The 25,396-nt window shown below is 38.8% G+C and overlaps 1 protein-coding gene across 1 annotated transcript; it reads left to right on the top strand.

The window, feature by feature from the left end:
- The first annotated feature begins 1,019 nt into the window (after positions 1-1,019).
- On the top strand, positions 1,020-23,723 carry LOC140243731 (calpain-7-like). Its single transcript, XM_072323396.1, is given in 23 exon segments — positions 1,020-1,176; positions 1,179-1,279; positions 2,861-2,966; positions 3,412-3,596; positions 4,019-4,083; positions 4,622-4,969; positions 5,484-5,573; positions 6,518-6,644; positions 8,100-8,185; positions 8,705-8,798; positions 9,185-9,331; positions 11,984-12,211; positions 13,394-13,538; positions 14,192-14,291; positions 15,873-15,999; positions 16,640-16,712; positions 17,674-17,819; positions 18,361-18,423; positions 19,133-19,272; positions 22,823-22,835; positions 22,837-22,875; positions 22,877-22,914; positions 23,304-23,723. Coding segments are annotated over 23 exon segments (2,763 nt in total). The 3' UTR covers positions 23,449-23,723.
- The last annotated feature ends 1,673 nt before the right edge of the window (positions 23,724-25,396 follow it).

Here is a 25,396-nt window from a genome sequence, read left to right as displayed (position 1 = left end):
TTATTACTATCATTATTATAATCATTATTATTATCATTATTCATTATTATCATCCATTATTATTATCATTATTATTATTATTATTATCATTATAATTATCATCATTATCATTATCATTATTATTATTCTTATTATTATCATATTATTATTATTACTACTACTACTACTATTACTATTACTATTACTATGGTATTACTATTACTATTACTATTATCTGGGGTTCTAGTCTGAAGTCTACAAACTAAAATGTGCAGACTATTCATGGCAATCATGCCACTCTCTGCCATAATGCGATTGTTCCTTGTTTGACAATTTACAATACAACTCCAACCATAACCCAACTAGGCAATTGTCAATATGACCAACAATCGGAGTATTAAAAAGTGTCTGAGCGCTAGCCACAGGATTCGCATTTAGGACATGACATCATCGCAAATATTAACCCAAGATGTGCTTCTTTGCAGATGGAACACATACTGTCAACCAGCCGTAGACTAGAGGCGCGCCAGCGCTGCGCCCGCCCGGGCCCGCGAGCTGCGCCCCCAGTCCTCGCGCTCTCACATGCACATGATGCAGTCAACTAGCTAGTCAAGTTTTGCTGACAACTTGTGTTGCATGTTGATGTTAGTATGTCTTTCTTACTAGTGAATACAGAAAATTCAAAAGCTTTACCTTCCTACCCACCTACGTCTACCACAAAGTCGAGTCCTATCAGTCAGCGAGCTCAAGTACAAGCAGAATTAAACCTCGAAGTAGAAAACTCTGGCCTCTAGCAGACATGCATGTGTTTTTGGTGTGTTTTTGGTGTTAAGCTAGTTGTTTGCGGAGCTGCTCCTCCGTTGCAGAATAGAATTGGCGCCCTCTCTTGTTCAAATGCGACACTAATGAAAAACGGGGACTTCCGTGGTGATGATGGGGGACTTTATGGCGAACTACATTCGAAGATTACATATTAATCGATGACAAGATTTGTTTGCTTATTTCTTTGTTCTTGAAGAACCTTGATAAGAAGACTCCCGATGTTCTGGTCCGAATTCAATCGTTATCACGGCAACGATTCCTCGCCAAATGCAAGTTGGTCAAGTAACAGCCAGATGATAGAGGATTACGACGGTGCTCCACCGCCGGGCTCCGGCAGCTTCGCCGGTGGTAATGGTGGACGGGGACACTATGATGCCGGCTACGTGACGCATATGATTTCGCAATAAAGGCAACGGAATGTGATCGTAATGGCCAATTTCGGACGGCAATTTTTACTATGTCGTGAGTTGGTTTTTATGTAGATACCAAGAACGAATTCATTACATATTACAGGATATCAAGTGTAGCTGTAATGTGTTAGTTGGTTATAGACGTTCTAGTCTACATTAATGATCATGCATGCACCCAGGCCCAATCGGCTACGTACATTTGTCAGTTTCATGTGAATTTGATTAATAATGATATAGAAGCTCTATAAATAGACACTGCAAAGCCACCACCATTGCACCAACCATACAATGTTATTAGCATGATTAGTATTACCTCTGCCAAGGGAGGGGGTTATGTTTTCATCGTCGCTTGTTTGTTTGTTTGTCCGTGTGTAAAATAACTCAGAAAGTGGTTAATTAATGGATTTGGATGAAACTTGTAAAATAGTAGGGAAGGTTGAGAATGACAAGTAGGCCTAACAGATTATTGAATTTTGGTAGTTATCTGGAATTAACCTTGTATGGATTTTATGAGGGATTTTCAATATTTTGGTAGGTAGGGTAAATGAACTTGGAGTTCCAGCTGCATATTTTTGAGTTTTCATATGCGCACTAGACTAGAGTGCGTGCGTGCTCTAGTTTCTGGTCCAGGGCGATCGCGATGCGCACCGTGCAGCTGGCATTGATGATGTAACAAAAGGTTTCTATATTGCAAAATCGGGCAATTTGCAGCATGCATATATATATATGCATGAGAAATCACTGATTTCTACGGAAGAACAAGATCAGTGGTGGAAATGAGCTGCTTGGCGGAGGTCTGAACTAGATAAGACTTAAGAGCGCTTTTATCTCGTTCATGTTGCATTACACAGATCCAAGTAGAATTATTAGAACCCAAATGCATAGATACTGGATGGATCTTTACGATCTTGAATTCGAGTAATCATCTGATCATGTCATAAACGTGAAAACCATGTTTGTGTTTTTGTCAGTGATGTAGCAATTATAACCCACTTTGACTTGTGTACTTGTATGCCTTCGTAACAACATGTGAAACTATATAGAATCCCTGACTTTCTTTTTGAATAAAGTTATCAATATTGCCATTATTGGATGTTGAGTTTACAATGAAACTTATTGTTCTGTACATGACTAGATTCTACTTGATTTATGAAAGTTAGGTGAAACATGGACTGATGGATTGAACATCTTAAAATTGCACAACCATTAACGTAACTAAAAGCAAATGATGGAACTAAAAGGTTTATCAACTTTATGTCGTGGTTTACTCAGAGTCAGTAAGGGAAAGTTCCCAATCCTAGAGGACCATTCAGAAGTGATGAACACAAGGTACAATGTACAAGGTACAAGGAAGGGGTACAAAAATAAAACAGACGAACAGTATAGCAGTTACACTGCACTGTAAAACCACTAATGACCCAACCACAAGCAGCTAGGATTAGTAGGAATCAAAACTCGGTTTCTAGATGTTGATGGGGACAAAACATGTTGTGATACCTATGTAGGAAAAACAAAAACAAAAACGAGAGGACTATGTTCAAACAAAGCAATGGCATAGTTGGAGAGAATATAGAATAATGAAATTTAACTCTGGTAGCATATTGCATGTCATGTTCTTAGTTTTGTTATGATGACATGTCTCTTTGTAGGAAGCCATTCAAGCAATGTACAATGCAGCCTTGGCCACACCAAACAGCAGCATCACAGAGAAGTATTCCCAGTATGTCACTCGAGTCAAAGAACTCAAGGAGCTTGGTGAGTGAAGCTAAAATATTTTCAACATTCCAAGTTTTCTTTTTACCAAAATCATTTACACAAGTGACACTTGATTAGAGAAGCCAATAGGAGCTATGTCAAAGATTGTGTCAAACTCATGTGATCAACCATATTTTGAATGCCCATGAAACTTGATGCTGAATAATAACCTAAAATTCAAATTATCAAATGTGTCTTGATAATTCTTTGCACTCCATTTCATTTTTTTTTCCTAATGAGAGTTGCTAGCATGTACAAAAACATACCCTCTATCATCATAATTTCAACACAAAACTTAAGAGACAGTACTGCTACCTTGATGAGATGAATATGTGGGTTGTGCCCTCTAGCTGAAATTTCATGAATTTCTTAATTTTCAAACTGCTGCCATATAAATGATAAATTTGAACTTTGACCCCCCCCCCCCCCTCCCCCAACCATCTAGTCAATCAGACAGGGGGGAGTGTCCTTACTGGTTCCAGCAGCATGGCACCAAAGACCAGTGCAGAGGCAGAGCGGGCAAACTTCCTGGTGAGGCAGGCATTTGAACTGGAGGACTCTGGGGACGATGGGAGTCTGGAGGAAGCTGCCGAGCTGTACATGAATGCTGCAGAACTTTGCATCAAAGCTGTAAGAACCTAAACCTTTGTACCCTTGCCACTGACAGACATTGATTGATTGATTGATTGATTGATTGATTGATTGATTGATTGATTGATTGATTGATTGATTGATTGATTGATTGATTGATTGATTGATTGGTTGGTTGGTTGGTTGGTTGGTTGGTTGGTTGGTTGGTTGGTTGGTTGGTTGGTTGGATGGTTGGTTGGTTGGTTGGTTGGTTGGTTGGTTGATTGAAAGATTTGATTTCGATTGGTACACAAACAGTTGATAGGTAGATTGATGGGCAGCTAAAAAGAAATAAATGAATTCATAGTATGTTTCTGTTTGTGTGTGAAATCGAGAGAATGATATAGAAATACTCTCCTCAGATACTGAAGCATATCAACTATTGTTAGCAGCAATGCTCAATTTTTATTCTTACCCTCTAGAGTAAAACAAGTACCCCAGAGCAGAAGGTGAAACTCAACAAATTAGCGAAGCAGGCCTTGGACAGGTAAGTGTGTTGTGATCTGATTATTCATTGATAACATGTGCATTTCCATATCATTATTTTCCTTTCTTACATTAATGATTGAGATGGTACCATCGTACTTGAAAAATATATTTGACATCCCTACTTGACATGGAAAACTGGCACTTAGTGGTGTGTTTCTCAATTTTTTTTTAATTATAAAGACATTGAGACAATGATACAATGTTTTACATGCTAGGAATACTCCCCAGAATAAGTGATAAACTGTAGTCCTTTCTGATCTTCATGTGTATCATATTTTCAATGGGTCATGATTGTTTCCACTGAGCAAGACATATAAGACTTTTTCTGTGGAGGTAACTATGGTTCTGCCATGTACATATGATTCTGCCATGTACATTATTAAAGTCTTTATGAATTCATCTTAAAGCCCTTGTGATGATAAAGTTAAAGGTGATGCTAACCACTTATAGGCAAGCAAGCATATGATGATGTAAAAGTTCATGAAAGCTCTTGTAATTAAACTTTCATGTAAATGTCCCATGTTACTTCACTACAGGGCAGAAGCAATCAAGAAAAAATCCTCGCCAACTCACAGTCTTCCAGCCCCTCCCCAAGAAAAGCCATCCACAGGTCAGTCCAGTGCCGGAGTGGACAATGTACTGTCCAGTCTACCGGCCATTCCCAGAGACCTCCCCGAGGTGGATGACCGGTCGGGGGTGCCTTCTGCGACCCCGGGAAGGTCAAACGCACCCAGGGAAGATGGGAGAGGTCGCAGCGGCACAGGAGGGTCTGCGGGAGGTCATGGCGGGGCTGGGGGCTTTAATGGAGGAGGTGGAGGAGGAGCAGGAGGAGGAGGAGGTGGTGGTGGTGGTAAATACACCGCTGAAGAGATTGCGGTCCTGAGGTAGGTAAACTTTCTGGAACCTGCTTTTGTTTTTGTTTTTTCTGTCGTTGTGTTGGAGCCTAACTGAATCGTGATGAAAATCTCCACAAGAAGCATAGATTACCAAATCAAAGCATGATTATGATGTCTTGATGCCAACGATGGCTCTATGAACTTTACATTTATTTGAACATCGGCGGTGAGGCTTGTATGTACTGTATACATGTATATATGCATACATAAATGAAAAAGGATAAAGTAGTCATGAAATTCAACAATAATGACTAATCTAAACCCAAATTGATGTATGGAGATAATTGACTATTAAATAGAAATGCCAATTACAATCTTAACAACATGAGGAAAATATAGAGTAGCATAGGCATCATCAGAACCATGAAATTTTATATGAAAAAGAATATCTAATAGTTAAATCTGGGGTTTGAGGAAAGAAATGTCAGTGTGTTGGCGAAGAATATTCTGAGCAGTTTCAACAAATTTACTTCGCCCTCGCCCTACCCCATTTCTTTTACAGGAAAACATCAGAAATCAACGGCCGCTCATACCTTCCATTCATCTCACAGGCTGACCTCAAAGAGAAGTTTGCCTATCCAGTGCCTTTCACGTGAGTGTTTGTACCTCAGAATATTTGTCAAGGTTGCCTTCCCAATCCATATGATGTTCTAACTTCTGCACTTAGAAGAAATTAGCAAACTGCCAGAATTCTTGGAGTAACATTATACATTTCCATTCCAGCCCATCACACACACACACACACACACACACACACACACACACACACACAAACAAACATTTTTCTGATAAAACATTTGCAAAATGCAATGACTGTAAGCAACGACTTTACAGCATAATTGATTACTCACTGAAACAGTTTCCATGTGAAGGTAATTCTTAAAGTGCATGCATCAATGAGCTTCGTAATACTGCAAGTTTCCCTTTATTGCATGTGGTATTGACATTGTTAGCTTACAAATAATGACAAAATTGATGTTTTGTTTTATTCATTTAACTTGTATGTCATATTGCTCTTCAAAGACCAAGTGATAAATGGGTACAGTATTCATAGTTCAGTAACCTTATGCCACTATGTCAGTCTTTAATATGAAAGTCTTAAAATAGTGATATATTTCAAAATGGTGTGATTATGCCAAAGCAAAGTGATGAAAATTTATTTTTGAGTGCAACTGGTCTTGTCCGTCAGTGACATAATCAAAAGTGAATCAAAACATTGTAATAGTATTTGCTGTTAAACCTCTTTGTTTTGTGTAAAATTTTGGTGCTTAGACAGCCTGAATTGCAATTTTTTCCATTAAGAATTTACTTTTCTCAAAGAATTTAAAGCTGAGTTGATAGTACTTTACAATACCAAAAACATGAGTTTATGAATGTAGATGAGTTTTGTCTACTATTAAGCAAGTAACAGAAAGAGGAGAGTGAAAAAAAAATACTGGTACTCGCTGATTGTTTGTAACAGGAGATTGACTTCAAGTTGAATCTTTCTAGAACATTTTAGTTTTTGATATGGTTTTCATGTTCTGTTTATTGCAGAGATAAAGATGGTAAACTTGTGTTGTGCGCCAAGCAGCAAGAGAGACTCGGGAAGTGGGTGCGACCATCAGACATTTGCAGCGACCCCAAGCTGATCTATGCTGTGTCCAGCTTCAGTGTGAGACAGGTTAGTATGATGCACACCCTGTATGTAGATATCTGCCATTAGGTGATCCTAAAGGTTGTTCCCAACATGAAATGCAACAGGGTGGGACTATTAAAGGGCTTTATGAAGTCTCTTGAGTAATGCATACATGCCACTGACTGTATGCAAGTCATGGTATTCTGAGCTTAAAAGGAACTGAGCTTTTGATGTGTGAGCATGATATTTGGTATGAGCTTCTCAAATTTGAAAAAAAAAATACACTTATGATTCCTTATTTTAGAAATCTTTGTGGCCATTAAACCTTCAACTTTTAATTAAAAAAAAGATAAGCACTAGCCACATTAGTGCATCATCACATTTGACTTTACAGTGGGCTTTTCGCTATATTATTATTATTATTTTTTAAGATCTTTGCTGTTAATTGAATCTAATTCCCTTTTTATACCCCCGCCAAACGAAGTTTGAAGGGGGTATATAGGAATCAGCGGACGGTCGGGCGGTCGGTCGGGCGGGCGGTCGGTCGGGCGGTCGGTCGGGCGGTCGGGCGGTCGGGCGGTCGGTCCGTTGCAAATCTTGCGTCGCGAACTACTTCCTCAGTTTTCAACCGATTCCCATAAAACTTGGCACAGATGTGTGCCTTGGGTTGTAGATGTGCAAGACGTATTTTTTGACAGTACCCAAAAGTACGTTGCCATGGTAACGGCATATTATGGGCAAAAATGGGTACAAATCTTGCGTCGCGAACTCCTCCCACAGTTTTTGATCAATTTTTATGAAATTAGGTACAGATGTTCATCTGAATATGTTAATGTGCAAGACACATATTTCCGCAGTGGCAAAAAGTGCGTTGCCATGGTAACGGCATGTTATTGGTAAAATATAGGGCAAAATGCTTCATGGCAAAACTGCTTCATCAGTGTTCTTCCAATTCTCATGGAATTCATATTGAATGTTTGTCTTAGGATATAGGTCAGCATGACACATTTCTTGACAGTGACAAAAAGTATGTTGCCATGGTAACAGCTCACATATTATGAGCCAAAATGATGGAAAATTTTGTGTTGCAAACTACTTCCTCAGTTTTTGCCCAATTTCCATGAAACTTGGTACAGATGTGTGCCTTTGGTTGTAGATGTGCAAGACGCATTTTTCGACAGTACCCGAAAGTACGTTGCCATGGTAACGGCATATTAATGGCAGAAGATCAAGGAAAGATCTTGCGGATTTAACTACTTCCTCAGTTTTTTGACCAAAGCTTATGAAATGTTGTTTTGACCAAAGCTTATGAAATGTTGTTTTGCGGGGGTATAACCAGTCGCTGTAGCGACATTTCTAGTTTTTTTCTGAAGAGGATTAATGTCAAACTGATTAAAGTCAGAGTAGCTCCTACTTTGGTATACATGTGTTTCTCGAGTTATTGTTCTTCCCTTGATGTCTAATGCTCACTATGTTTTATCTGTTCATATTTCTCTTCAGACAATAGTGCAGGACTGCTCATTCCTGGCCTCCCTAGCAATATCGGCCAACTACGAGAGACGATTCAAGAAACATCTCCTCACAAAGTGAGTCTAGACGTGGCCAGCCCCACATTTAAGTCAAACACCGGCTTCTATTAGTGTGCAACGGAAGTCCAAAGTTATCCTTGATAAGACCAAGAAGATAAGAAGAAAATTATGAAGAAGGCATCTTTAAGATTGATGAATACAGAAACTTGATTTTCTTATAAAAGTTTGTGCACTTTTTCCTGTCATGATGGATACACATGATTCAAAATTGAATGAACATGGATTTTTGTTCCACCACATTAGACACTTCACATCTCTTGAGTACTGAGTATGTTACTCAAATTTTTATGAGCTCTTAGTCTAAGCTCTGTGAAGTTTGGATAAAGAGCCAGTTGAGATATGTGTAGCCATATTCAGTTCTGTTTTATCATTCTGTTGTTAGAAGTATACCATAATGCATGTCTGTACCTAAATATGTGGTTTACATTTGCCTTGTAGCACAACTCTTGTGCATCATTAGATATTATTCTTTTCTCATGTAAATGACTCGTTTTGGGGATTTGTTTCCTCTTTCAGCATCATCTACCCTCAGGACCGAAGTCGTAAGCCAATTTACAATCCTTGTGGCAAATACATGGTCATCCTTTGGATAAATGGGGTCAAGAGAAAGGTGATCAGTCAAATAGTTTTTACAATGATTTTTTTTTTTTATGTATCACAAACTCATTTTTGCTGCCTTTGTGTTGTCATAGCTTAGTCATCCATAATAAAAAATAATTTGTCGAGTTTAGCACTAAGTTTGCATATGTAGAGCTTTAAGACAGACTGAAAAAAAAAAAATAAAAATCTTGCTGTAATGAAATCAAAGTGACTAATGCAAGGATTTCAAGCACATTTCCCTAATTGGGTGTCATTTCTGGTAATGCTGTAATTGTTTTAAGAGCATTAGTTAATTAAGATTTGATATTGAATAGTGAATCTTTGACAATTTCTATCTCATCGTTTTTTTTTAAGACATTTTATTATTTCAAGTCTATATTTTCTCTATTTCTCCAGGTCATCATAGATGATTATCTCCCTGTGGACAAGCGTGGCGACCTCTTGTGTTCATTCTCTTCCAATCGCAATGAATTCTGGGTGTCGCTGCTGGAGAAGGCTTACATGAAAGTCATGGGTGGATATGACTTCCCTGGATCAAATTCAGTAAGCAAAAACCATGATTAGCTATAGTACAATGTACATATCTGCTACAGGGTGCTCCATAAGCACTTGCCCAATTGCCTGAGGCAAGTGAAAATCAAATTCGGGCAAGTGTTTTTGAACAATTAGAACAAATGCCAGAATTGGGCAAGAAAAAAGTTTTGAAGCCACATTTTTTTTCACTTAATCCCCCAACAAACTCACGAAGTCAATCATACAGAAGCCCAAAGATAATGGCTGTTTAGTGATGCAACACACTTAAAATGTTATTTCAGCAACTTTTTAACACTTGGGTGAAGAAGCCCCAGTGCAATGCGACGGCAGCACTTGATCGGACCAAGTTTGTTACTCTATTGTGTTTAAGCATGAGAATCAATGTGTGCTGTTTATTTAAATGATTGTGTTTTATTCAGCCCTTGACTTACACAGATTTTCTGTGTTATTTCCTTATACTTTGGAATTTCTTTTCGGGCAAGTAAGATTAATGTTCCGGCAAGTGTTTTGCAGCAAATTTGAAAATCTACTTGCCCGACCGTGCAAGTGGTAAAATAAAGTTATGTAGCACCCTGGTGCTAGTATGCTTGTGGTATTTTTTTTTTTAATCTGTTAGTATCTCTAATTTGAGATGCAACAAAAGCATATTTTTTTTGCATAATTTCAAAAACTAAATAATTTAGTTTGTTGTATTAGTAAAACAATGGTTGAAAGAGTGATTATAAGATGTTTGTGTCATGTATCCATATCCAGAAGAAGACTTTCGCAAAGTTTGATGAACTCTAAAAGTTGTTTATAGTTTGTTGGACAGCATGTAACAAACTTCTGGTAGTTAATGCACCTGTCTTCATTCAAGTTCATGATTTTCACAGGTGTTCATCCTCTTTACAGAAATATGTGTAAAAACATTGTTGATTTCTGGGCGGAGTCAAGTCACTGAAGTGCAAAAATTAATACCTCATTCATCAAATTCTTTTGTTTTCGATTTGATTGACAGATGGAGGTGAAAACCATATTGATCTTATTGTTTGTCTAACCTATCCGGGTTCACACGTACACCAATTAGCGGGATACAAATCTCGAGATTTGCATCGCGATCGTCATCCCGAGTTTTTTGCACGTGTGGACAGAAAAAACCCGAAAATTAGCGGGATAAGCATCGCGATGCTAATCCCAAGAAATCTTGCGCTGGTTCGTCAATTAGCGGGATAATTGGCCCCGCGCTGGTACGTGTGAACGGTCGGGATTAGAATCTCGAGTTTTTATATCCCATCATGCAATGCGCACATCACAACAGCGAGGCCTCTGCGAAGAGGTCCTTCACCTCTTTGGAGAACAATAACAACAGCGCGCGAACCACACAACTGACGCGTAAAAGACAATGGACAAAGGAAAGTGCGCACAGGTGGTGATAGAGAAGGGCGCTGTGTGACCCAGTTTGCAGGCTTTGCTGTTATCTCTATCGGCAATTAGCGGGATAATTCGGTACGTGTGGACGCTCGCCAAATTAGCGGGATACCGATCGCGATCGCTATCCCGCTAATTTGGTACGTGTGGACGCTCGCAAAAAAACTCGGGATGAGCATCGCGATCGTCATCCCGCTAATTTGTACGTGTGAACCCGGCTATTGTGCTGTAAAATGAAATCTACCATTCTATGTGTTTGTTTAGTATTTGGGGGGTTGACAGACTTTACTCAGACATTTGGATCATGACAGTGGCATGGAAGCAACATCTAAGTGAAAGTGTAGTTGAAATTTAATCCCTTTTTCTTTGGTCATGTCAAATATAGCAATGATCATTTGGTCAAAGGAGTACAACATTTACATACTGCCACTAGCTTCACACTCGATAGGAGCAATGAATACTTTCTGTAATCTTGATGAAGGATTTACAAATTGAAACTTCCTTGGTCAGAGATAATGTGCAAGAACACTGAGTGCTTCTGATTTATCTCGAACAGGTCAGTAGTGAGCTTTAGATCTGTGGCACAAACGCTATAAGACGACGCAGCCTCCCATGTTGGACAATGGAAACAGCTGTCTCATGCATGTGCGGAACACCATTTTTTGCCTATAAATTAACATCGTCTTAGCGTTCGCGACGCATATTTAAAGCTTGCTATTAGCTGATTTTGAGGATATCTGGAATAAGAGAAGCCCTGTCGTAAAAAAAAAAAGTGACCAAGACAGCTAACTGTAAAAGTGGAAATTTTCGCGGTGTTGAAATTTTCACACATTTCGTGCAACCAGAAGCTAGCACGAAAATAAAAGCATGCGAATATTTTTGCTTGCCATAATGCTCTAGTAGTTAATGTCTTGATTCTGTGGAATTAAAAACATGCGAAACTCTGCTATAACTGGCCGAGAGTGAAAAATTAGTTGCGCGAAAATCTCCACTTTTACAGTAATTGATAGTCAATGTCTGATAACAATGTTTATAACTTGTGTGAAGATTGTTGCTAAATGCAACATGTTGCTGTAAAAGCTAGTTACGTAATTTAAAACTACTGTTTCTTCGTCAAATACGATATTATGCACTGATAGGCCAAGTAAAGGTGGATCTAGGTTACATATACCTTCAACGTAGGCTTCATTGTGCACTTGATTTAGGTCATGTTTCTTTTTAAAACTTTGTTGTTGTTGTTTTTTTTTTTCTCAGAACATTGACCTCCATGCACTGACCGGCTGGATTCCAGAAAGAGTAGCCATCAGGCCAGACTCCAAAGAATTTGATGCCGACAAGATCTTCACCAAGCTGAAGGATCGCTTCCACCGGGGGGACGTCCTTGCGACTGTGGCAACAGGCGTGATGCCCGAAGCAGAGGCTGACCGGGCAGGGCTCGTGCCAACGCACGCCTACGCCATGCTGGACATCCGAGAGATAAAAGTGAGTGGGTGTATGGTCAACAAGAAATATGTCAAGAGTGTTGGTAAACATGCAAGCTTTGAGTTCATCCACAAGTTTAGAGGATGATTATGAAACAGTGAATATGATATTATACTCAGTCTGATAAAGTAAGATGAATGTAACAGAGCCAACAAAGTTGCAGTCCTCTATTTAAAATCCTCTCAATGCCTATTTATTTTCATGTGAAGATTGTAATTTACTCTCAGAGTAGGGTTTTGCTAATCTAAGCTCAATATGCCAGTGGGTCTTGTAAGGAGAAATAAAACTTCTTTGAATTTCCTTCAAGTTTCTGTGAATACAATAGAAATTATCCAGTTGCCAAGGGACAAGTCCCCCACCCCCCCCCCCCCCCCCCGATTTTTGAACCTTTTGTTGCATTCTGATGATGAATCAAAAAATATAGTTTTAATGACATGCCTAGCCACCTTTTTCCCCATGCATCATTCGCATATTTCAAATCAAGGCCTCCCTCTGTGTCAATTTCTTGAAACAATGCTACAGTGTATTTCCACAAGTTGATCAAGTTTCTGATGAATTTTCTACTGTTCCATGTGTCAGATTTTACTCTCTTTATAAGATCTAACTTCAGCATGGAGTGGCATTACACTAATTCATGCATTTAAAAGAATAGTAATGGTTCAAATTTGTTTGTCAGTCAGAGTTTTCTTGTAACAGAAAGACTCAACTACTTTTGGTACCACTCATGCCCAACCAACAACAAACTTACATGTTTGAAATCCAAATTTATCAAGTTATTGTACGCTGTACAGATTTCTGGTCTGTGAATTAAAGGAAGAATACATGTATGTTATACTATACCCGTAATTATGAATTAGAGGAAAAGTACATGTATCTATGATATGCGATACAAGTAATTATCAAGTATTCAGCAGAACTTTCTGGTATCAAATCACAAGGTAACTACATCATTACTTTGATGGAGGGAGATATTGTGCAGTAGCAGAAGGAAATTTAAGCTGGTGGCGGGTCGTAAGAATTACATAACATTGTAGCTAAACTGCTGTGTTCTGTCTAGGTATGACATAATTCATGTCATTTTGCCTCTGATGAAGTTTCTGCTAGCATCGAAAGCTCAGGCCCCTGTTGACTCCACAATTCAACCGAATCAGAAATTTATGTTCTGTTTTCCTGATGGAATAGGGCAAGAAACTTTTCCAGCTGAAGAACCCATGGAGTCATCTGAGATGGAAAGGACGATTCTCAGAGGCGGACACCAAGAACTGGACGCCAGAACTCCAGAAGGCCCTCAACTTTGACCCACAGAACGCCCAAGAATTTGACAATGGTATACCTTAACTCACAAGTATTATCTATTTTTTATATACTGTACAAGCCAAATATTTTGCAATGTTTTTATTTTTTGCAAATTTCGCAAATCGGGTGCTATTCGTGAATTTCAAAACACACGAAAACATGAACTCTGATCCCGACATGAATGTGATGTGCATACATGCAAATATACATTCCTCTGTTCAGTGGTGTGCTCCACAATCGCTAATTTAACCACTCGTAAAATTGTCAGGAAGTCCTGATTCGCAAAAAATTAGCCTCGCTAAACATATGTCATATGCAGTATGCCAGCATGGTTTTATTTCATCTAGAACGTCTCACATACAACATCAGGGACTGACGTGGTCATTCGTTTTTAAGTTGTTTGTTTGTCTGTTTGGTTATATGTCCTTCGTAAATAAATCCTACAAAATTTTATGAAGACTGTGTAAAGACTATTACAGGACAATATTGTGAAGGAATAACATTAAATTTCTTTAGTCATAGCTTTTTTTTAGATCCACATAATTCATATCTGTCTAGATAGTAAACCTGATTTGTTGGTAGTCTTGATTTAAACTTTGTTTCCATAGAAAGTTTTAAATCTCGCTTACCATATGCTGGTAGAAGAATATTTCAATTCTGACATCTGTTTGCTTCATGCTCTAGGTGTGTTCTGGATTGACCTGGAGTCTATGTGTCACTTTTTTGATGTCATCTACATGAACTGGAACCCAAGCCTCTTCCCACACACATATGTCATGCATGGGTGAGTCGAGTATCGTTTTAAAGCTGCTTTGTTTTTATTAAACATTTAAACATATACACAAATATACCATATGTGACCCGCTACAACAAAATGATCCTAAAGTCGGGCGAGGTCGATTATTTGAAAATTGCATGACACAATTCCCTAATCTTTCTGCTTTAAATTGATATATAACACATCTTATAAAAATAATCGGCTGCGGAGATATCGATGTTTAAAAGAGAGCATGTCGAGACGTCTGGGAAATCACTGTTTCGAGAAAAGCGCCCTAAAAGTTTTCCTGGCGACGCAATCACGGTCAAGGGACACGCGGGTCAGTATTCACCTCCAAACAATAGAAGGTAAGCCCTAGCAACTCCCGAAATGCTCATTCAAACACATCGTCGGCGATCTCCTCACCGACCAATCAGTGACCAGGATGCCAGGAGAAATGGCTGGGCATAGCGCACCCCGCCAGCACGCACCAGTCGACTGGGCAGTGTGCGAGCTTCACGCTTCGGTTAGCGGCAAGCAGCAAACTGACCAATGAGATTACTCTGGTCGTTGTTAGGGGCGGAACCTATCTGTGGCGCTCAATCCAAATGTTCGAACCAGTTTCTGCTTCCTTGAAACGTCAAAAAACATGGCCCAGAAAAACATTATTTTTTGGTCTTTCCTTTCATCATTTTGCTTCAAAATTTCGACAGATGATAGAAGACATGTCATACTCTAATAATATGTCAAATACAGAAAATCGTAAGTTTTGACCAATTTTGATGCTCTGACTTCAAACTCGATTTTCACGGCTTCGACCGTGCGCGACTTTAGGACCATTTTGTTGTAGCGGGTCACATATATTTTGTAAGTGGAAACATACAAAAACAACAACTAAGTTATGCCAATATTTTTGTCCTGATCAATCATTTATGAATGTTTGCTATCAGGAGTTTGTTCTCTTTTGTAACAACCTTTAGCTGGATCAATTCTCGCTTCAAGTTTTCAGCTTCTACTTGTTTCACCGTAGACATCCAAGCCAAGAAGCAGAATTGCATAAACTACATGATCTCTGTACTGTTTTAATGCAATGTTTTTCTCGTGCTTGATGTATCACTGCACAAATGTGTGCGTATTAATAGGTAGTCTTATGTTGTGTGAATTAGTGATATTACACAATAACCAAGTCCTTGAAGTAGGATCACATGTACCGTGTGCTTAATAAAATATTAGTTGATTGTAATGATAGTAATTCTTCCATGTTTGTTACCATTTTTGTCATTTTTAAAACATTAAGACCAGGAAATGTTTTTGAATTTTGTAAATGGGTTATGTAGTCCTGTAGTGAGATATGAATACATGCTGTCTTTTATTTGTATGTGGCAGATGGAAATGATGTTATTATGCTCAAGAACAAAAGATTAAGGAATAACAACAACTGCAACATTGGCAGAATGTTGCCAATGTATTTGAAGAGCTGCTATTAACCAGTATGGCAGAATTGCTTAAGTAGAGTACATAGTAGCTATTTATCAGAGTGTGCTGAGTGGTGTTACTAAACTTTGGTCCCATGGATCCATCGCTGAAAATCCGCTTCCTTCTCCATAGAATGTGGTCTGCTGCCGAGGGTCCAAAGAAGGACAACATCAACATCGGCAACAACCCTCAGTACCGGCTGGAGGTGAAGGGTACGGGGGCAGTCTGGGTCCTCCTGACGAGACACATCACGGACAAGGTACAGTTTGGATCTTTTCTCCTTCACCTATTCCTCTTTTGTCTCAAAATTCATCTCCTTCCATGTCAAGCCATGTTGATATCTCACCTTGTTCATTTCACCTTTGTCTAAGTTTTCATCTCCCCCCAAAAGCTGTGTTGAGTTACCTATTTGGGCATTTCACTGTACCAAACAAATGATGTGATTCTTTTCTCCAAAATGATTGCAATCAATGCATATTGTGCCTTCTATGCTTCCCTGATTCACTAGGCGTGTCTGCTTTGATACAAATAACATGTTCTCTACTGTGCTGGATATTGTGATCTGTAACCATCTTAATTAGAATGGATATATCCATATGTATTTCGTGAAAACTTTTATGTGTTGTTATGGTTTTTATGGTTAATCATATTTCTTCAGATCAAATCCCAGACCTTAGCCGGTATGTTTTAGATACCAGTGTACTATACTTAGGGGGAAAATGGGAAAAAAAGATTCCAGAATTGTTGTAAACTTCCTCATGTCAGTAACATTGGCTCTGTATATCACACTTTTAGCTTTTTAGCTTTTTACCTTTCAAAATAGCAGCATTGAATTGTGTGGTGATTTCTGCATAATTTTCCCAAGTCTAATGATGTTTGGGTTTTTATATTTCCCGTAGGATGACTTTGCTGACAACAAGGAGTTCATTACATTGCTGGTGTACAAAGGAGGGAAGAAGGTCTACTATCCAAGTAAGCAAGTTTCATGGACAGAATTATGATCTCGGAGCTTGTTTTGTGATAACCATATCTTCACTGAATATCACATCTTTCCTTCACATAGCCACAACGTAAAGCTTTGTTTAGTAGGTCTACTTCTCAGTCGTGTTACCAACTTTGTGTCAATTTGAAATTATTTTTCATGAGAATGGTTTAATGAATATGGAACGGTCAAATGTTGTATGTGCCACAGCATAGGTAGATGAGGTGTGATCATATATCCTTCATTATGCAATTAATTCTCAAGGGCCCTGTTCCATAAAGATAATTGCAATTAATGTCAGTTAGTATAGCAGTAGGTACTATATCAGCAAATTAAAATGATTGTGCATTATTCAGTGTGTGTTGCCCAGCCAGTGCAATGTAAGCTGTGACAATATAAATCAGTAGACTGGTGTGGAAGGAGCCACATAGTGTGATCCATCTAGAGGGTTCGAAATGTCCTACTGTAAGACAACTAAAAACCCTCACAGAAATAAAATGTCAAACCCTAAGGATTAGAACATTTTGTATGTTTCCAACAATGGAAGTCATCATCTAGTGAAAGTAGTGTCAGAGTATCATTACAGTTACCTACAGCTTAAATTTTCTGTGGTAGCCATTTTTCCATTATCATTCACATTTCCACAGCTAGCTAACTGTGCATCTATAGCTGTAACCAGCTGTGGCTATGCTTGCATGGTATACCCAAACTGAGTGCCCTTATTTTGTTTTATGCTGGCTTCCCTCATTTATTGCTATTTGTTTCCATGAACCCTTGGGGTGAACATTCCCGAGACTGTTCCGCCGGTGGGGGGAACATTACAGATAAAACCACTATCATGCTTTAATATCCAGTCTCTGACTGGTATTCTACTAACTCTCGTGATGTACAAAGCAAAAGCTGTTGTGAAACACTGTTTTATTTTGTTGCTTTGTTTTACGTGAAACCCAGACGATCCAGGGCCTTATTTGGATGGAACTCGCATCAACAGCCCACATTACTTGTGCAAGATGATCGTCAACGACAAGAGTTCATCCGTCTTCACAGTCATTGTCTCCCAGTTTGAAAAGAACAACACCATACACTACACCCTCAGGGTAAGGATGATAGACATCTTTATCAAATAGCATATATTTCATGTTCTTTCATTTCTCCCTCTCTTTATGATTTTGAGATTATGTCCTCTTCTTGTATGACACTTTTTAAAGTGTACAAATGTAGCATTCATCCTCATATCGTCACTATTTTCACTGAAATCTACTCAGAAAATAAGTTGTCATCTGAGCAAAGTGTGCAAGCTTGTTTGGCAAACTTTGGGTTTTTATCCCAAAATTTGTGTGTTTGGTATACTAGTATTCATTGCGTATTAAATACAAACTGGGTTCTTAAACACCACAGATGAGAATAACAAATTTCTTTTGAATGTGCAAATCTATAAGAGATGCAGTTACTATCATTTGGAAAAGAAATTTATATTTGATTGCACTTTTTATATATAATCATTGCCATGCCAAGGATTCATTTATAATTCACAGTGGAGTTGTTGAACATTTATGTACTTTTGAGACTAATTTTCAATATGATGAACTAATTTAGAGAAATTATTTGTGTGTGTGTGTGTGTGTAAATCTGTATTAGGCCTATGGAACATGTGACTTCCGACTGTCAAAAATAGCCGATACATACAAGCATACAAAGTCGGTAAGTAGAAACTTACATCAGTTTTTTCCTCAAGGTATTTTTAACACACAGTGCAAAAGCTCCAAACAATGTTCAAAATTTGTTTTAGCATAGATGTGGTCATAGAATACTTATGGCAAGTTGCAGCATTTTTGCCAACTAAAATACACCATTATTAAGTTGCAGTGTCCCATATAAACATTGTAACAATATTTCAAGATATGAAAAAAATGCATTGTAATTCACTGTGAAGAGATGTTAAGTTAAAGTGAAGGTATCAAGAATTGACAAGCAAATTTCAAACAAATTTAAATTTTTCTAAAAATTTGATAGATCAGAGTTGGATATTTATTTTTTTTTTGACAATGATTTTTTGAATGATGAACAATAGTCGGCAACATAACTTTTACCACTTCAATACATGTTTCTACATCTCAACAGACAAAGCAGAAGAAAATAAACCTAGCAAATTATTATAATCAAGGTATACTAGCCATTTCCCAAAAGCCTATATGATTACCCTTTTTTTTCATTCAATGTTAATTGATTCCCTATGATTTGGTTAAAATTTGATATGTTTAGAACAGTTCATGTGCAGATGTAAATATTTGAAATATTTTGTTTTCAGATAGTCGTGTTGGGTCTATGATTGCGCACAATTTTTGTAGAAAATTGAAAAATAGATAAATGAAACGAAAATTAAATATTGACTTCTGTGCTTGCAATGTAGATAACCGGTGAGTGGAAGGGCAGGACAGCAGGTGGGTGTGCAAACAACAGGGAAAGCTTCAGCAACAACCCCATCTACCAGGTGACCCTCCAGGATGTCAGTAGGGGCAACTCGCTCCTGGTGGACCTTAAAGGACCCAAGTAAGTCTTGACCAGCTCCCCTCCAACCACTCTATCTGCCCCATTTTCTGACAGAAGGACGTACAGTCAACCTCGCCCAAGTCAAATCCAAAGGGACTGGGAAAAAAAATTCTTTACTCGTATGAATGTTGACCCACAGTTGTAATATCTATAGAATTCTTCTTTGTCTTAGCCAATTTTTCGACTTGTGTGAGGTCAACTTGAAGGTGAGGATGACTGTATATAATTTTCTGAAGACATGCTGGCGCTGTGGATCCCCCCCCCCCCCCCCTTCCCATTATTTATGAATGCCTAGGTGTTACTCTGGAAAACTTTCCCATGTTTAGCCTTTGTATAAAACCAACATCGTATCTTCGGTTCCAGTCTGACTGAATGATCTTACCCTTTATGCACATTCATAAAAAAATAATTGATCAACTTACTCTTGATACACTAAATTTTTTTTTCAGCTTATCTCATATATCATGCTTATCTCATATATCATGCTTATCTCATGTATCATGCTTACCTCATATCATACTTATCTCATACTGTAGTATATCATGCTAGACATGACATGTATCAATGCACGTTGCTATAATTATTACTCAAGCACATACTTTTGCCGTTGTTTCATAGAATTAGATGTGCACTACATTGTTTTCTCATGTCAGGGATGGGGGGGGGGGGGTGGAGCAGAGAAAGAATGTTCTTGAGTGGTATCTCTATTTCAATAATGTAGCACAGTGGAGTGTAGAAAGTATGCAAGATGGCTTGCATTACCGATCATATTGATTAGATACTGTGATACCATGGCTTCTTAGTCTCATGCTTCAGGTTATGGATATGTTAATATCAAACAGACAAAAACCAAATATGTCAGCATTTATTCCAATATGAGATATACTGTGATTGCCGGGAATTTGTTATTCCAAGAATATGCTCCGCAATTATTGTTGGGCGTGTTTCTAGCCTGAGATATTTAAGTCATAATGCAAACTGATAAGTTTGTTGTATCAACTTATATTGGATGATGGTATGCTCGCTATTATTAAAGCGCTCACGTCATAGGTTAGATGATCAAAGGTTAATTGTTTAGGTGGCAGTAAAGGTGTCTGTGTTCTCACCTGATAAAATTGTGTAATTATCCCATTATCAAAGTAAGAGATAAAAGAATGATGTGTGCTGTTTACACAAGGCCCATTGTATGTGCCTGGTGTAAGGGCATTTTCACAGAGTAGATCTGAGTTTAAAGGTTAAACTGTACATTCAAAGATATTATACATGAATAATATTTCATGAACTTGCAAAAAGAGTTGAAGCCACTCCCAGTTATGATTCCCAACCTCAAAGAAAAGATTTGTGCAACATAAAGCGAGAAGAATACCATTCTACTTAATATTTTCAAAATGTAGCGAAACTTGCCAAACACGCCTGATATTTGTGACGTCACTGAATAGACTCGGCAAGCAATGTCCTATAGATAATGCACAGATTCAAAGGTGTAACTGTTTTCCTAGGTGAGCGTTGAATTCATATTAAGCCGTGATAAATGCCATACCAATGCAAATTGAATCTATTGCTTTTCCATGTCATTTGAATAATCTGATTTTGCATCAACAGTAACACCATCTATCAAATAAAAGGTAAAATTCCATGTCTATCATGCACTGCTAAAACTTAAGTATGTTGTAGCTGAGACAATAAGCTGCAGTAATCATGCATTTTATTTTTTCAAATCTCCTCATCAGGTTGATAATTTTGCAGCTTAAAACTGAAAATGAGAATGGAATGTGGACGAACCGATTCCTGATTTATCTTTCACTATAAGCTTACGTTCTTCATATTTCCACGTCGAGACGTATAGCCGAGAGGTTAAAAGCGACGTCTCTGGCACCAGAGACGTGAGGTTGCACACGTGCGGGTACAAACCCCACAAGAACACGAAACAAAATACTTCTATCTTTTACTTTTTTTTTCTTCAATGGAGTAATTACACCTTCTTCCTGTAGAAATCACGTTCTCATGTAACACACCCATACGCACACACACATACACACACAATATCCCTTTGTTTTGTGTTGGAGACCACATTGCTTCGACTACTGCAAAAGTTTGCAGGCTAATAGGGTTTGTCAAACTTATCATATTATTCATGACGATGAGATGAGACATAGCCCTTTTGGTTATGTAAATAATGATCAAAGTTCACATTTGAAAATACAAATGTTAAAGTGAAGGTGACTCTTGAAAGACTTTATCGCCATGTTTGATTTCTGTTTTCTTTTTTTTTACATTTTGAAGACCTATTGTAGATATTCAGTTACATAGCCTGTCTAATCGACTTATTTGCACACCCGACACATGCATGAAATTTCACTTGGTTTGCATGACAGAAACAATTTGATCTGAATTATGTAGGACTGTATAAAAAAAAACTGGACTTCACGAATGCTTCTCAATATGACTTCAAGTCGCTATTTAATATCATTTTCGTTGTCGATCACCTGTAACCGATATCTGATGACCCCAGCGTATCACCAGCTCGTCTTCAGTGTGACAAGTTACATATCTCGATTTTAACTGTTAGCTGATGAGACCCCGAATATAAACTGGCCCCTCCCCCCCCCCCCCCCCACCCACCCCACTTTAAACTAGAAAGCACTCTGAGAGCACAGACCTCCACCAGGCAGCTACTTTCCACCGATGATCTTGCTATTCCAAAGAGATTTTTCTCCTCTCCACCACTGGGGAAAAGCTCTTCAGTGATTTCCACCCATAGTATACATGCTGAAAGATCACCCGATTTCCCAATATAGAAGCCTTTGTTACGTCATAAACCCTCAGCTGCACGGCACGCCTCACCCTAGCAGAAACTAGAGTGTTGTGTTCAAGCAAGAATCAAAAGTCATCAAACAATTAGTACCATTTGATGTGAGATGAACTGAGCTGTATGAAACTGAATTCCTCTCCCCTTCAGCCTTTCAATGTTGGTCACATAACCCTAAATTTTGTGGTAGAGATTTGAATGTGAAGCTTGAATAAACTGCTTCTCATGCCTTCAGCTTCAGAATGACAACTACAAAATGATTAGAAGGAGAACATAAATTTAAATTCAAAATCAAAGTGTAATTGCCGATTCATTGTAGGGTCCAGTACAACTGATATCTGCTGCTTTATACTGTCTGCTGTCTAAGCCTTTATTTTTGTGGGGGTTTAATTTTCACAAATTTCGTAAATACTGTTGGATCGCAAATTTAACAACATGCAAAAATGTCGCCATGCGCAGGGTAATAGTGCTCTTACCGATAGCCTCAATTTCGATTCGGGGAAACAACACTCATGGAAATGCCTGTGACCTCCTCATTCTCAAAAATATCTCTACGTGAAAATAACAGCTCACACAGTAATAAACATAATAGTATTCAGGTGGACGAGGTACATTCTAAATAAAATGGCATGTTGAAATTTTAACATTTGACATTCATAGAAGTCTCTACAGGAGGGATTTACTATATACCTCGCTTTGTTTGGTGGCATTTATGTGTCTTTGCATGTTTGCTTTTTATAGAAACTACCACGTTGGGTTTTGAGATCATCTGCATAGCAGCCGATGGAAAAGGTGACGGGCCGCTTCCAGAAAAAGACGAGTGGAGACTACAGGTGAGTTCACGCAGATCTCGGCAGATCTGGATGTATTCATCAAAATTGGTAATGTGATAAAATTTGAAAAGAAATGATACCCTGACCCTGACATGGAAATCTGTTCAGGGAGGAGATAGGGCTGTAGATAGCAATGAAAAGTGCTGCTGAGTGACATATTTTTTTCCCCTACTTGGATTTTGTTTTCCAGTATTTTTACAGCTTTTTAGAATCTCCCTATGAAACTTTGTTATTTGAATGTTTGAAGCCCTGCATCATAGACCAAATTGACGGTATCGTTGTATGTGGATGTGAATAGACGGTAATCTGTGCAAATATGACACTCAAAGAGAGATTGGTTATAGCTTAGCCAGACTCCGTAATAGAATATTTGCGTCTTCTCACAACAGAAATGGTTTTACAATTATGGAGCTCGAAGACATTCCGGGTGGAACGTACAACATACGACCTACGACCTTTAACCCCGGTCAGGAGTCGGCGTTCTTCCTCACCATCTCCGCCTCCTGTGCCATGAAGGTCGTTCACCTCCAGTGAGGCACAACCAATCGATGCTGCAGTCTCAACCTTCCCATGATGCCTTGCCAGAGTACTGCATGGTTATTCGCTGTTGAGATACGGAGAGAGAATTCCACTATGGTTCCACAGAAGCATGACCACAGCTCTTTGAGGGTATGGAAGGAGTACGCATGACAATAATGTGGTTTAACGTGCAATCCTCTGGACAAAGTGAAATTCCCCTGTTAGAAACCTTGTTGTGAATAGTGACTTAGGTGTATGATGATGTAGCTAACACTGTTGGAAGCTCACTGCACAGTCTATTCACATGGTAGTGAGAAGATATTCGTAGTGCTAGAATGCTGCTCTGAAAATGCTTTGAAAAGCCCCTACAGTTTACTCATAAACTTCAATGGAAGCAAAGTATTCAAATTTACCATTTAAATGTGTGACATGGCAGAATCACAGGATTAAGTGCCTGCCAAGAATTCCTAATTTGATTGCATAGAATTAGAAAAATGTACAGAGCATCTCTGCTTGGAAGTGCAAGAAAGACATATGTGCTGCTCCAGCCCCTTTCTCATAGTTTGATCTCTTGGTACATCACCAAAAGATGCTGGCAGTTGTTACGAGTTGCAAAAGGTTAAGTTGCCGTGGTAACAAGTGAAATACATGCAGCTTATCAGTTGTTGTCCAGTTTGCTGCGCTAGGGTATATGATTTTTGCTGTTTGAGAATAGAATACATGATATCTCATCAGTCCAGATGGATGTATCCATGGAGGAAGACAACCATTCTTGGGCTGCATTTCTCAAGGACCTTTGCTATTACATATAAAATGATTAAGCAGATCTTGATTGAAATGATTCGTGGAGAGAAAACATGTGACAAGGCATTTATTTTGCCTATAGACGGATTCTGTGACGCGCTATGTGTATTTTTGGCATGGGCAGCGCCATTACTGCGGTGTCTCAGCCGACCCCCCCTCCTCTCTCCCCACCCCTCTCACGCGCGCTTAATGAGAAACTGATGCATGGTTGTTTTAGCCAATGGGCGTCTCGTACTGAGTGCGCGAATGCTTGCTTAGTGCGCGAACCTTTGTTACAAGTGCGCGATAAACATGTTGCCCGTGGGGTGGGGGAGAGGAGGGGGGTCGGCTGGGACACCGCAAAATGAGCTTATGGCTGCGCCCAGTGCCACAAATTGTCTGCTGCCCTCAACGAACCCGAATCGGTCTATAATATGTAATTTTGCTTGTGACCAGTCAAAGTGCAATGACTGGTCATTCGCTCTTTCATGTCGTGATGGTGACCTTGCAAGATTTCGTTGTTTTATTTACTTTTTACGAACATATGGACTTTGAGAGTAGGTGATTTATCAAACGACAAAGATCTGCTTCGTTCTTATATAAAACAAATAATACACATCATTTTGTTTGGGCATAAGGTTACTAACCTACACACAGTAACTTCAAAGCAGTCCAAACACCCTCGGCTATCGCATTGGGCATGTTAGACTGTTCCAAAGATACCTTGTGTGGGTAATTCTTACCAATGCCCTCACTGATGTGTATTATTTGTAAACTGTTGTCAGTTTTGATAATGAGCACATGAAAATTACTTATGAAGATCAAAGGACAAATTATTAACCTGTTGAAGACGGGCTGATTTTGCTACAACACGCATTTCCCATAGACACCTGCCCGAGTATACTCGGGACTCGTCTTCACGGGTTAAGCTCATCTGGCTGTATATATCCACAGGGGCACTAGTGCCAAGGTGTTCACATCCGGTATAATCAAATAGTATACTCTGCCTCATCTTTTTTTCTTTTTTTTTTTGTGGGGGGTGGGGGGGAAGAGAAGTTGATTGCTTGATACTTATCCCACATCTACTGTGTAATGTATTTGGATGTCTGTGTAGCCTAGAGTCAGACATAACATGAGCTGGAAGGCCAACAAGACTACTTACAGCTGGGACTGCTGTGCA

The sequence above is a fragment of the Diadema setosum genome, chromosome 20, assembly GCF_964275005.1.
Source record: "Diadema setosum chromosome 20, eeDiaSeto1, whole genome shotgun sequence".
Classification (NCBI taxonomy): domain Eukaryota; kingdom Metazoa; phylum Echinodermata; class Echinoidea; order Diadematoida; family Diadematidae; genus Diadema; species Diadema setosum.
The sequence above is the reverse complement of the archived record's forward strand: the minus strand, read 5'-3'. Positions and strand labels throughout refer to the sequence as shown.